The 13,638-nt window shown below is 41.9% G+C and overlaps 1 protein-coding gene across 1 annotated transcript in view; it reads right to left on the bottom strand.

The window, feature by feature from the left end:
* MDGA2 (MAM domain containing glycosylphosphatidylinositol anchor 2) overlaps positions 1-13,638 on the bottom strand; it is a 263,922-nt gene that overhangs the window by 66,977 nt on the left and 183,307 nt on the right. The window contains exon 9 of the mRNA XM_062635604.1: positions 12,892-13,161. Within this exon, the coding sequence (XP_062491588.1) occupies positions 12,892-13,161 (270 nt within the window). The remainder of the gene's footprint in view (positions 1-12,891; positions 13,162-13,638) is intronic.

Genomic DNA, 13,638 nt, shown 5'->3' with positions numbered 1-13,638 from the left:
CAAAGAAACCAGCCAAGAAAGTCAGAGAACAGGCAAAGGAGTCCTGACATATTCTCAAAATGGCTTAAGAAGCAGGGAAAGGCAGGGGAAGAGGGGGCAGGAAACAAGCTACTTAAAATTCTTGTTTGCGCAGATAATTTAAATCCAAATTGCTGGCTTCCATCTGTGCTTCTGACTTCTGAGGTTCTTCTGTGCTCAAAGATTGGCTGCCAGTGAGGTAGCTGTATCTAGTCATGACTCAGAACACAGTCTACAAGACAGGAGTCATGTCACTAAAAAATGACTTCAATCTTTGACTGCTCTTGCTAATGCCAAAGTTTGTTGGATAAATCACAGACATTATTTTGCTCATCAAACACAAGCAACGGGAGAAGGGGCAGGGCTGTTTTGTGCCCTGGGTGATGGGCAGGATCGTATCCCTTAGATCAGAGCTCACAATTCAATAAAACACATGACTGTCAAAGCAATCCTGAGTCTTGCTACAACAAAGCCAATGACATAGTGTGGATAAAAGGTCTCAGAGGAGTTTAATTAATTTAAACTGACTGTTATTCCACTGAAACACTGGAGTTGTAGCAGTGCTCATGAGTTTGGATGCACCATTCAAGAGAAGTAAAATATATTATCCAAAGGTGAAGTGTAGTTTCAAAGAGGATTTTAGGTTACGAATCTCCAATTTACTCCCTTTCTCACTTTTTCTTTTACTATTACCTCTCTTTCTTGCCATGTTTTTGTGTCACTCTGTATTGTACTGATACCACCAAACAGAATCCAACAGTGGAGATGAACCACAATAAAAGATGCAATAAACAAAGTGGCATATTGAAAAGAGATGCACAGTTATGAAGATTAAGTGAATAACTTACTGTTGATCTCAATTCTAACTGAAATGCAAATTTTGATTGAAATGAAACAAAAATTGATGCTTCCCTCTGCTTTTGCTCTTAAGAACAGAATCCTGAAACAATTTAGTGTTGAAGACAAGATACAAAGGCCAAGGTCCAAAACACTCAGCCTGGAAAAGAGGAAGTGGTGATGATGGGGAAAGATACTTCTCCCTCTTTCAAAGCAGACCCCTTTCTCTCTTTACGTGAGCTCTGTCAGGACCTGATTTCCATACTATGATGTGCATTGAGTTGGATCTGGGGAGAAAGTAGGATGTAGATGGAGAAACTTACATCCTCTTCTGCAAAGACAAAGCTGATCTTGTTTTCTTGTGTGCATATGGTACTCAGAATTCTAGTGACAGAAATGTTAGGGTTTGCTCAACCTCCCTCTATCACTGCTGTGCTAACAATACTGGATGCACTCCATGGCCATGTCCTTCCTACAATGAAGTCATGAACCTTTTGATTGCCCTAGATCTAGCTCATTATTTTAATATCCTCAATCCTTCTTCTATATTTCAGGCTGATTAATAAAGAACTACAGCATTTATCCAACCCTCTGCTCCGGAAAGTAACATACCACATCCAGAGTACATGTTCTTACCAGAGTAAATATACATTCTTACTAGCCACAAAAATGATTCAGAGGGGAAAAAATAACCTTGCTTTAAAAGATTTAATGGGACCTCATTTCTAGATTCCTATAAATTGTTTAGATTAACACAAGCATGAATACTGCAGTTGAGGAAAAATTATGTTTTACTGCATTAAAAAAGCTGTTTTGATGTGTGATTAGGTTTTATTGGAACTTGGCAATTTTTTAAAAAACATACTTCATTTTACCAGCTTTAAGCTCTGACTTAATCTTTGAAGACCCCTAATTCTGTTAAAAAGCTGCTTCTGTTGTGTGCCATGTAAGGATTTGTTAGATGTATTAAACCCCCAAACTTTCTTTTGGTAATATTTGAAGCATTTCAGGACAGTGAATATTCCTTCTTGTACAAGTGTAAAATGATTAACATGAAGCCGATACTACTCCACAGGTAATTAAAAAAATCTTCCTGTAATTCACCTGCAAAAGAAAACCCAAACAAACCAAACCCAAGCCCCTCCTCCTGGATAACCTCCATCATTTTAACATACTGCATGTAAATACAGGGCTGTGCTTCCAACTTCGTCAGCAAAGAAGCCCATGGAACGGAGAAAAGGACTTTGCCTGTGTCTGGGTTGAGGAGGGGCCATGCTCTGCCCAGTATCCTTCCTTTCTATTTGATATTTTAAGAGTACCCAAAGTTATTGACCTAATTAATGCATGTGACATATCAGCCATGAAGTCCGTTCTTGACAACACACTCATTAACATATACTTCTCAAAGAGTAAGAAAAAAAGATTTCCTGTCTATTCAGTGGTTTGTGATTTTTTTCCAGAAAACCAGCATAGAAGTTTTGTGGGTTTTGTTTATTTTTTTAGTCTTTCTTTATTTTTTTTTTTTTAAATCACATTTAAATTTTAAATTCTGTTTTTTCTGGAGAAAGTGGCACCACTAAATACAGTTGTGTTTTCAGTCAAGTTCCCCTCACAGTCATGTATTAAAAGTTTAAAACTAAGCATCAATGGCTCTTAACCTTTTTTTCAAAACACAACTGTCTCACTGTAAAGAAAGAGGGAAGAAAACATGGGACATCTTCCTGCCTGAAAATCTAGGTGCTAAACCCTGAAAAATGAAAATACTAGTTACAACAGTCTGGGGATGCAAATAACTCGGCATCTGACCCTGACCCTTTTTTTCTACCCTATTTCTAAATTTACTCTATTTTCAGGAGCTCACAGATGTCAGACATCAGTTTCCCCTATCAAACAATGATGAGGTCACAGGGCTGATAATATTGTAGTGACAGACCCCAAATTTCTGCATCATGCTGGAACTTGACTTTCTCAATAACACAGCACACAGGCAAAGGCAGGGTACCTAGAATATAACAGTAAGTAGTAATCAAATTGAAGAGAGAGTGGTAAAACACTAAGGTTTGGTTAGGATGGAGAGACTGGGCCTTCGCCACTGCTTCTGTTAACTGTCCTGGCTGCTCTGAGGCAGCTCAAGTAGACCACTGGCTTGGAGGCATGGCTTGACCATGGCCAGGACTCTCCTCTTCGGTAAAGCACATGGAAAAATATGTTCCTCTGTTACTATGATGTTATTAAATGTGCACTTACTTTCTGGAGAACAGATACATAGAAATCCAGGTGATTAAATCAAAAGAAGCATCACCAGCACTGCAACCAGCAGGTCGAGGGAGGGGATTCTCCCCCTCTTCTCTTGTGAGACTCCCCCCCCCCCCCCCTTCCCCAGAGTACTGCATTCAGCTCTGGGGACCCCAACATAAGATGATGTAGACCTGTTAGAGCAAGTCCAGAAGAGGCCACAAAGATGCTCAGAGGGCTGGAGCACTTCCTCTATGAGGACAGGCTGAGAGGGTTGGGCTTCTTCAGCCTGGAGAAGAGAAGGCTCCGGGGAGACTTTAGAGCAGCCTTCCAGTACCTAAAGAGGCTACAAGAAAGCTGGAGAGGGGCTTTTGACAGGGGCATGTAGGGATAGGACAAGTGGTAATGGCTTTAAACTGGCAGGAGATTTAGATCAGATACTAGCAAGTTCTTTCCTGTGAGGGTGGTGAGGCACTGGAACAGGTTGCCCAGAGAAGCTGTGGCTGCCCCACCCCTGGCAGCATTGGACCAGGCTTTGAGCAACCTGGTCTAGTGGACGGTGCCCCTGACTGTGGCAGGGGGTTGGAACTGGATGGGCCTTTAAGGCCCCTTCCAACCCAAACATTTTAAGATTCTGTGACAATTGGACATGATTGTTTCAGTGGAATCCTCACGTGAACACAAGACATGGGCAGTGACACGATCCCTACAGTGGAGCCCTACAGCTCAAGCACCTCATAAGAGGCAAAAAAAGTTGTGTATCTGCAAACCAGTGTCATGCCAGTTTCTCCCAGGGAGTACTGATCAGGAAGAAGAGCTGGACTGTACTATCTGGCATTGTTGGACAGCTTCGCTTCCTAGCGCTGCTGGGCACTTGCACATCCCGCTGAAGTCAAAAGGATTTGCACTTGCTGACAACCACAAAAATAAAACAGCTGGTCTTGCTAGCTGTGAGAAAAGTGAAAAAAAAAGGACAAAAGGGATTAGAAAAAAAAAAGAAAAAAGGTGCTGTTCTCCACTTTTGCATGGCCTTAAAGCAATTTTCCAAAACAGTCATCACTGCAATAGCATCTTTGTCCAGGCTGTAAATACGCAGCAAGTAGATGAAAATTCAGTCTCGGTAGTGTTACTGAGAGCCTCAGTAACACTACCCAAGAGAAGACAATAAACAGCAAAGGAAATCGGACCTCAGTCTCAGCCTTGCACTCCAGCAGATTTCAAAAGGATAACCATCAGAAAATTGGCCATTAAAGCAAAGCATCTGATTGTCTGCTGACAGACAGGAACGCATTACTGAATGACCCAGGGCCTAACTACTAGAAGTATCTCAGCAACTCAGAAAAATGTCATAGCTAATCTTGAGGCAGATGAAGTATCTAAAAGCAGTAAGTAGGTTAGTGCTCCATGGTCTGGAGCCAACAGCCAGTCACAAATGATCCACACAAATTCAGGCAGAGTCTGAGCAACACTTTCATTTTAGAAATGAAACACATTTCAGAAATGAAACTCGGACAACACATATATGCTTCAAGACAGTTTGGATGTTAAAGAGTAATACTAAACTGGGATTTTTTAAAGTAATCTTCATGACAGGATAATGAACTGGAAAAATATCTGTGTAATGCTCAAAGAAAGTAAAATAGAGGATTTGGTGTCAGAGAGCAGTCAGAGCACAGATCTGCAATGGGATACAGAAGGACAGGAGAATGCAAGTACCTGCGAGTGCAGGTCAGCTATTTTAAGAGATTTTTTCTGTACATTGTTGGTATATTTGTGCATGTATTCTTTGACCTCATGTGACTTTTTTTTTCTGCGCTCTGAAAACAGTGTGAGCCATGTGGGGAGAACAGAGTGGAGAAGGGAGAGGATGAGGTGGGCTAGAGTGGGGATGCAAGAGAATGACCGCTTGCAGTCCCCCTCTCCTTTTCACTCTTCTGTCTCTCTCACTTGTTCAAGTATGAAACCTGATCTTCTTTTATGAGAAGGTGGATCCTTGTCATATCCACTTAGTGGATGAAGGAAAGGCTGTGATGTGAATGTTGTCTACCTGGATTTTAGTAAATTGACACCATTTCCTGCAGCATTCTCCTGGAGAAATTGATATTCTAATCTCTATGCTATTCTATTCAATATCCTGTGCTATTCACTATGCTATGCTAAGCTAAACTAAACTATGCTCCTCATAATGTGGCAGAACCTTGGTGAATACCCACCCTGTCACTATGTGCTGTCCTTTGGCAGCGGTCCCAGCTGTGAAAACATGCCTTTTTCTGCATGAAGATGACAAAATGTCAAAACCACAAACTCAGTATTAAAAAAAATAGCTGAAATAAACAGGAATAATAACACTGAAGAAAAGATCTTTAGATTAAAAATTAATTGCAGCTAGCTAACAGGCACTAGCACATTGCTGCAGGGCTCCTGCATACCCATGTGGGTTTTTTCTCAGAGAGGATGCAAAGGATGCATGCAAGAAGGCACTGGGGAGATATCACAGTATTAGAGAAGCAGACAGGATAAACAGCGAAGATTTTGATTAAAAAAAAACACCAACAAACCAGCAACCCTCAGGCCCTCTGGTGCTGACTCTACACAACAAATTTTGAATTCACCAAAGTGGATCTGTTTTCTTTAGACTTACGTCAAACCAGGGTTTTACCCTGCCAAAAATATTGACAGTAAACAGTTTGGAGGAAAAATGTAACATATTAAAAGAAAAGATAAATATTTATAAAGAACAAAGCAAATATAATTCCTTAATACTCACTGAGGGAAATGTGCATAAGAGAAACAGAAGTGTGTCTACTGAGGAGAATATTTGATTTATTCTATGAAAGGAAAATGTCTGTATTTTCAGCACAGCGCTTGCCTTTCCAATATAACCTTCCTAAAAGATCAACAGTTGTCCCTAATGTGCCCCAGTAATATGCCTGTGACTGTTAATTACCATTCTGCTCCAATTTTTAAAATTAAAGGGACACTACAAGTTGGACCACACATGTTTTTCTCCCAATCAAATGGGATTTAGTCTTGCTAATATAGGAACATTTCTCACTGTATAATGAAAAGAGAAAAAAATGGAAAATATTTTTCTGTATTTCATTTTTCATTGGCACCTTGTATTAAATGAGCCAGGACACCCAGCTATGCAGTCAATGTCCCTGCATATTTATTGAGTACATCAGCAGGAGAGAGAAAAACACAGCTTTAAGCCTGAAAAACACAACTGGAAATGTTCCTATTAATGAGGGAGGATGAGGGACAGGCTTTAACATATGAAATTATTGTAATCTGGCTCTTGAGCCTGATTAGATTTCGAGTTGATGCCTTCCTTGAAGTACAAGCCTTCCTTTAAGTAACAGCCAGGCATCAATTGATGGTTTCAGGGGTTTGGTATTTTCACCATGGGCAGGTGCATTCATCCTGGAGGATGCAGGGAACAGAACAGGAATCCTGCCACCTCCCATTTTGGAAAGCTACAAAGCCAATTTGACAACACTGAACCTTTTCATATAGATAAACCGACGTAATTTCCTCCAAAGTCTCCAAGGAAAGAGCCAAGAAGCTCCCTTGCACTAGCTCTTAGTGGAGCCTGGACTACAGGAACACAGCCACTGTCCTCAAAGAGGGTACGGAAGGTTTTGGCCACCAGCTGGTTGATGTCAGCTAGCAAAGTTCACACCCTAGCTAAAGTAACAGCACGAATACTGGAAGGCTCTCCAGACAAAGAATTGGAGCATAAAATCATATTATTACTCCCCTCTTGCACGTGCTTGAGGCTCATAGGTTTGTTTGGAAGAGCTGTCCTTTCAGTGGGGGAAGGACAGCAGCATTACAGCACTATCAGTGTGGTGATGCTAGGAGGAATACTGAGGTTCTGTTAGCTTCAGATCTGGGTTATAGTTTCGTTTAGAAATGAGCATTAAGATAATCGGCACACGTCTCAGGTCAAAATCTTGCTTTTTTGGTATTTCTGCCAGGAACCTGGTTTTTCTCCTAAGTTATGATTACTGAGTTTCTTGTACAGGCCCCCTAAACTTAAGAGCTTGTGAAGAGCTGGTGCTACAGGAAGGAAAGGATAGTCTTTTAAAGCTTTCAAACTTATCAAAGTAATGAAAATATTAATTTAAACTGTGCTAGTATATATGTCATTGAGAAAAAAAAAAGAAGGAATGATTGTTTTCAACTCACCAGTTAATCTTTCAGTAGTTTGGGAAGACTATTCTTCTGAAATATTTTAGAAAGGTAGATTATTCTTGATTCCTATGTTTCTACTCCCACATTTGCCCGTGAGCTTTCATAATGTGTCCACATCATTGTACTCATCCAAGAGCCATTACCAAAAAATGGAACCAGTCAACTAAAATTCACACCAATAACCCAAAGCACAAAACAACTGCTAGCAGTTATCAGCTAAACCAATGAGGAAAAAATGGTTTAGGGAAAAAAAACCCAAGTAACTATTTTCAGCAAGGGTTCACTAATGCCCAAGATCCTTTGGCCACTGATAGAGACTATCCAGATGCAATGACTCCAGTGTCACACCAGCTACGGGTTCCTGGAAAATGGAGAGGAAAACTGCTGAGTTCAAAGCATTTATAGAGAAACACAACACATGGCTCCTGAGTGTCCCTCTTGTAGTCTGGACACTGGTCAATCACTCCATGATGGACAACCTTGCAGTGAGGAACAGAACTGACATTAGTGTCATTGCCACTTCTAGCCAACACAAATCCAGTTCACCTTGTGAGAACTGCACTGATTTACTTGCTTGGGAAAGTGCCTTTGTGCTGACAAAAAAATCCCACAATGTTGTAGAGTGAAAACATTGGCAAAAAAAAATTTTGTGATTGTGCAGGCAAAAAGAGTACAACCAATCTGTTCTGAAACAAATTTTCTAAAATATGGCTTTTGCTCGTTGCTTTACATTAATCCCACAGAGGTCCTAAGGGAAAAAAAAATAAATAAAAAATGGGAAGCCTGAAACAATACACACTTCATTCCCTCAGTCCAGTGCAAAAAGCCTTCCCTAATAAAAAACAGATTAATGAAGCTATAAAACATTAAATGGCAGAACACTGTTTAATTCAGCTGACAAGGACATGGAGAAGAACCCAATACCCTGCAATATCAGGTATCTGCAGTTTATTTTAAAATGATGTCCTTGTGGCAAAAGCATCCCAACTTTCATGACAGGCTGGGTTGTAATTCTGACACAACTTCAGCTCCATGCTGCACAGAGCACAGTGCTACCGTGTATGGTGCCAATGGCAAAGAAGAAACACTGAGGAACACAAATTTCAGAATAAGTTTCCAATGAGGAAGTTCCTGCAAGGCTACATGAGGAATCACACAGCTCCCACCGAGGATGGATGCTGTGATCATTCGGAAGAGAATGCTGGGCTGCATCAAAAGAAGCATGACCAGCAGGTCGAAGGAGGTGATTCTGCCCCTCTACTCTGCTCTTGGGAGACCTCACCTGGAGTATTGTGTGCAGTTCTGGTGTCCTCAACATAAAAAGGACATGGAACTGTTGGAACAAGTCCAGAGAAGGGCCACAAGGATGATCAGGGGACTGGAGCACCTCCTGTATGAAGACAGGCTGAGGAAGTTGGGGCTGTTCAGCCTGGAGAAGAGAAGGCTGCATGGAGACCTCATAGCAGCCTTCCAGTGTTTGAATGAATGCTTGGGAGGGACTCTTCATTAGAGAATGTAGTGACAGGACAAGGGGTAATGGGTTAAAACTTAAACAGGGGAAGTTTAGACTGGATATAAGGAGGAAGACCGTTACTGTGAGGTGGAGAGGCACTGGAATGGGTTGCCCAAGGAAGTTGTGAATGCTCCATCCGTGTCTGTGTTCAAGGCTGGGCGGGGCAGAGCTTTGGGTGATATGGTTTAGTGTGAGGTGTCCCTGCCCATGGCAGGGGGGTTGGAACTAGATGATTTTAAGGTCCTTTCCAACCCTAACTATTCTATGATTCTATGTTTCAATGTTTCAGTGTCAAGCTCCTCAGATTCCCACTCCCTTAGGCACGGGGGAGAGAAAGGCAGAAGATGGGGGAGATCCTTGGGCAGCCTGAGCAGACACTCCCAGCTACACTGCATATACAGGCAGTTTTGTGCATGCCCGCCAGTTTGCTTTGCTCTGTCTTCAGTAACACCAGTGAAGTTCTGAAGAAAGGAAAAGCTGTGGTTATGATCATAGCTAATAATTATGAGTTGATTGGCTTGATGTTGCTGTTAGCCAGAAGCACTGAAAGCATGACAGAAGACTGGATAAATAAATAATTAAAGATTGGCTTGTTAATTAATGCAATATTTTATGCAAAAAAAAAAAAACCACAAAACGACACAAAATCAATATTCAAAAACATCTTTGCTCAATGGTGGGATCAAAGTTAGATGGTAGAAGCAACTACATCAACATAATGCCATTAGTAGCTTTGTTTATTTCTAACTAGTGTTATGATTACTAATTTAAATAGTATCTCACAAATTACATAGCATTGTCAAACTAGCACCATAAACCACAACAGATTTCACAATGTGGCTTAAGCAAGGAATCATGCAAGAATGGCTGGGAAGCTGGAACTAGCTGATCTTTTAAGGTCCTTTCCAACCCAAGCCATTCTATATTCTATGATGTGTATCTGGCCCTTTTAAATAGCCTGATTAAAAAAACTGCAAGAATTTATTGTGGATGAAACAAAATAACGTTTTCCTGATTAAAAAATCTCTTTGGACAGCAGCTTCTGTGAGACATTCAGCCTGAGGCAGCCACCAGCATAGCAAATTTCAGTGGAAGTGGTTAAAGCTTGCCAAAGTTAGAAGCTGCTGAAGGTGTTATGCCAAGACTTGTCAGATAACCTTGATTACGGGCAATCTTAATCCTAAATAGCACCCCAGCTGCACAGGATATTTCTACACAACCCCTGCTGTAGCACCAGCCCTTCTGACAGCAAGGCAAGGGCTTGTTTAATCAATCTCTTGCACACTGGGAACCTAGAAAATCTAGAGTTCAACCTTCTCTGCCTTGAGGAAGCACAAGTTGGTATAAAAAGGGTGTCCTCAGGGTGGTCTGGGCTGCAAGGAGGCAGGATAAGACCCAGGGAGGGCTCAGGTCTGTCCCTCAAGGGGCCCACAGCACCAGCCCTTGGGGAGAGGGGACCCTCCCTGCACTAACGCAGCCTCTTTCTCCATCATGCAGATTCTTCTGTCTCCTGCATGCAGGCTTCTCAATAGTCAGTGCCATTCATGATGTTGTTTGCATCTTTTTTTTTTTTTAATTTGCTTTCAACCATGGCACAGTTTTAACACCACAGTGCCTGACATGTACTTTTTGTTGCTCTTTAGATACGATATGCACTGTCACACACTGAATAAAATCTAGATAGTGAAGCTGTGAGTAGCATGACCTCAACTTTGCTTTCCCACAAATACAATTTTGCTTGTATGTTTTTAGTTATTTTTAAAATGTCAAGAGGTTAAATCTGCCTCAGATTGGCCCAGCTGATATAAATTATTTAAACCCTGTTTTCAACATGTGATGTATTTTGCTTTCATCTTCTCAAATCTGGCTCAAAATACAAATGTAGTAAAAAAAAATTTTGCAAAATCTAGGGCTGGTATAAATCTCTCCATTCAGGTTGCTTTTAATACTGTACTGAAAAACTTTCTCTTAGCATACCAATGCTTCTCTGCAGCCCCTGCAACGTGAGCATTGCAGTACACTGCTACTACATAAAAGTCTGGAGATAAAACAGACTAAAAATGGGCTGCAGCAGCTCCCATTATTCCACCCGAAAGAAATGCTCTCCACTATCACCAGATTCCTGGGTTATTTATTTGTTTTTTTTCCTCCAGGCATGTATCTAAGAAGTGACCCATTTCTTTCCTGTATTCACATTCCCAGTGAAATGCAAGCCTCCTTTTTAACCACTTTGTCATTTTTCTTCTACACGTTTTCAGTTCCCCAGTGCTTTAACTTCATCTATCCTGATGAGACCTGGGACCACAATACAGCTCCTGCTCTTTCCTGAGACCAGTTTCAACTCTATGTGTCAAAGTATGTGTTTACTAAACACACTGGTTTTAACCTTAAAAGACTGAGGAAAGCATGAAAACCGAAGTGTTACTTCCAGCATCGTGGACCCAACCATACAGCATAAATTCACATCATGCTATAAATTAAAAATGAGCAAAGCACACAAAGGGATGTGAGACAGAGTGTATCATAAAACCATTTTAGTACTAATTTTCAGTTACGTGGCTTGCTTTGGCATGGTAATAAATCACAGAAAGCCACTCAGATTGCCCCAGTCTTGGCAAAATAATTGCCTGAGAATAGGTTTCCACAGTCTCAAGTCCAAAGTGTGATGAACAGTAAATTGAACTGCATTTACTCATTTGAGGAAAAAGACTGTTTCCTTCAGAGCCACCTTTGGAATTAAAATCTAAGGATTTGGAGAAGTCGGTGGCTGTGAGAATACCTCCATGCAGGCTCTGAATGATAAGTCATGCAAAGGCTCGATTACTTTTTGAAAGAAGCAGAGCCATCGGTCACTGGGGTGCTCGCTGTGCTTCCGCCACATCTGTGTCGCATGCTGCTAGCCCAGTGGAATCCCTGCCAACATGATCCCATTAAACTAAGTCTAAAAGAGAAAAAAAAAACAAAACAAAACCCCACCATCCACATAAAAGGAGGCTCATGTTTTTTCCGATCAAACAAAATTTTACTTAAAAACACTGGGGAGCTTTATCAAAATGCTTCCTTCATTCAAAGGACAGATGTGTATGAAGGGTCTCCCCTGATATCCAGGACTCATGCAGAACAGGGGTCCTGAGAGGCTCTCTTCAGCTTCTCCATTAAATCCATGCCCTTTTTGCTAGTAGTAGTGAAGCTGATAATAATGCCCATTTTCCTAATCAATGGCAGGATTCAGGGAGCTGTCAGGCTGCCAGCAACTCCAAAAGCAAAACCTTGTTTAGATCTGATTGTAGCTGGAGCCAAGTCACTGTACAAGAATAAAATCCCAACCACAAAGTGGGATCTTTCCAAAGGACCTCAGCTTGGACACAACCTCTGATGCAGGAACAGGGTGTTTGTTGCAGGAACAGGCAGCTGAGTCTTCCAGCCCAGGTAACTGATTTCCAACAGCTGAAGAATCAAATTACGTGACTAAACACCCAGTTTAATATTCAGAGCCAAGATACTAAAGATAACAGACATACAAAGTTTGTCTCAATCCAGTGCATTCATTGCACAACATGGGTATATCATGGCAGGGGCTGCACATTCTTCCTGAGTCTGTGATCTTGTGTATGAACTTCACAAAGCTCTTTGCTGCTTGAGAAAAGGAACAAATCTCAACAGCAAGCTGTACTTGGGTTGCTTGAAGTTGCCTGAGACTGTGCTCTGCCCACCCCAGTCTGTCAGCTCACTAAGTGTACCAAAAGAGAAGAAGAAATTCAAGCCTGATTGCAAACTTCAAATAGAAGAGATTTTCTGCCTAACGACTCTCTCAGGCCTTTCTCAAAAGCATACTGACAAACGCCTGCAGAGAAGGGATATTCTACATTTTGCATGTAAAAATATCCTCGTATCAATGAAATAAGTTATATCTCCTGTTTTGTTATCAACCTTCCTAGAATCAAAACCAGATGCCTTAAACCATTCCATCTCATAGGATATATGTCTTTGGTAATTTGTTATTGAAGCAGAAGCAGTATCACCCAACAGCACATGTGCCTGCAGCATGCTCAGCTCATCATCTTGGGGCACCGAGGCATGCCCAAGCCTACCTGTCACGAGGAAGCTGCATCTGCCAGCACCCGCTTCATTGATGATGTTGCAGTTGTAGATGCCGTAGCTGTCACGGGAGAGGCTGCTGACAGTGTACTCGGTGGAGTCCTGCATGTCGAACTGGCCAGTGCGCAGCAGCTTGCTGCCCAGGCGCCACTCATAGGTGAGGACCCGGGTGGGATATGCCCTCAGAACCCGGCAGCTCATGGTGATGCTTCGGCCTTGGCCTTGCCGAATCTCCAGGAAGGTGGGCTCCACGGCGGGGGGGTCTGCGGGAAACAGGAAGGGAGGGAAGGAGATTTGTAAGTGAATTAACATAGGAGGCAGAGTTAACCAACCACTGCTGAAAGGCTAGAGCACCACGGCGTAACCCAGTACCCATGAGAGGAGAACTCAATGATGCTAAGTACACAACCTCAATGCATACTAATCAGCTAGTAACAGAAACGTACACATCCAAAGAACTGAATTCAGCTTATTGACTTTTTCTGCTGAGTACTTTAGACATGGTGCTGCTTCACCACCGTTATCACTCAATAAAAAGTGAGAAGTTCCACACCTGTGCAGCCCAGGAGGCTCAGTCTCTCCAGGTCTCACAGGGGAACCATGGACTCTGACACATGGGGCTTTCAGGAGGAGGAAGGGGGAGAAAAAGAGGCTTTACTCTGTTTAGATAAAGAGCACAACGCAACAATGACCCTGGCACAGAGCTGAGGCAGTGATTTTGTGTTTGGTCGGGCATCTAA

This window comes from Pezoporus occidentalis, unplaced genomic scaffold, assembly GCF_034315485.1.
Source record: "Pezoporus occidentalis ecotype Australia unplaced genomic scaffold, CSIRO_AGI_Poc_V1 ctg46, whole genome shotgun sequence".
Lineage (NCBI taxonomy): Eukaryota > Metazoa > Chordata > Aves > Psittaciformes > Psittacidae > Pezoporus > Pezoporus occidentalis.
This window is presented reverse-complemented; position numbering and strand designations above follow the sequence as displayed.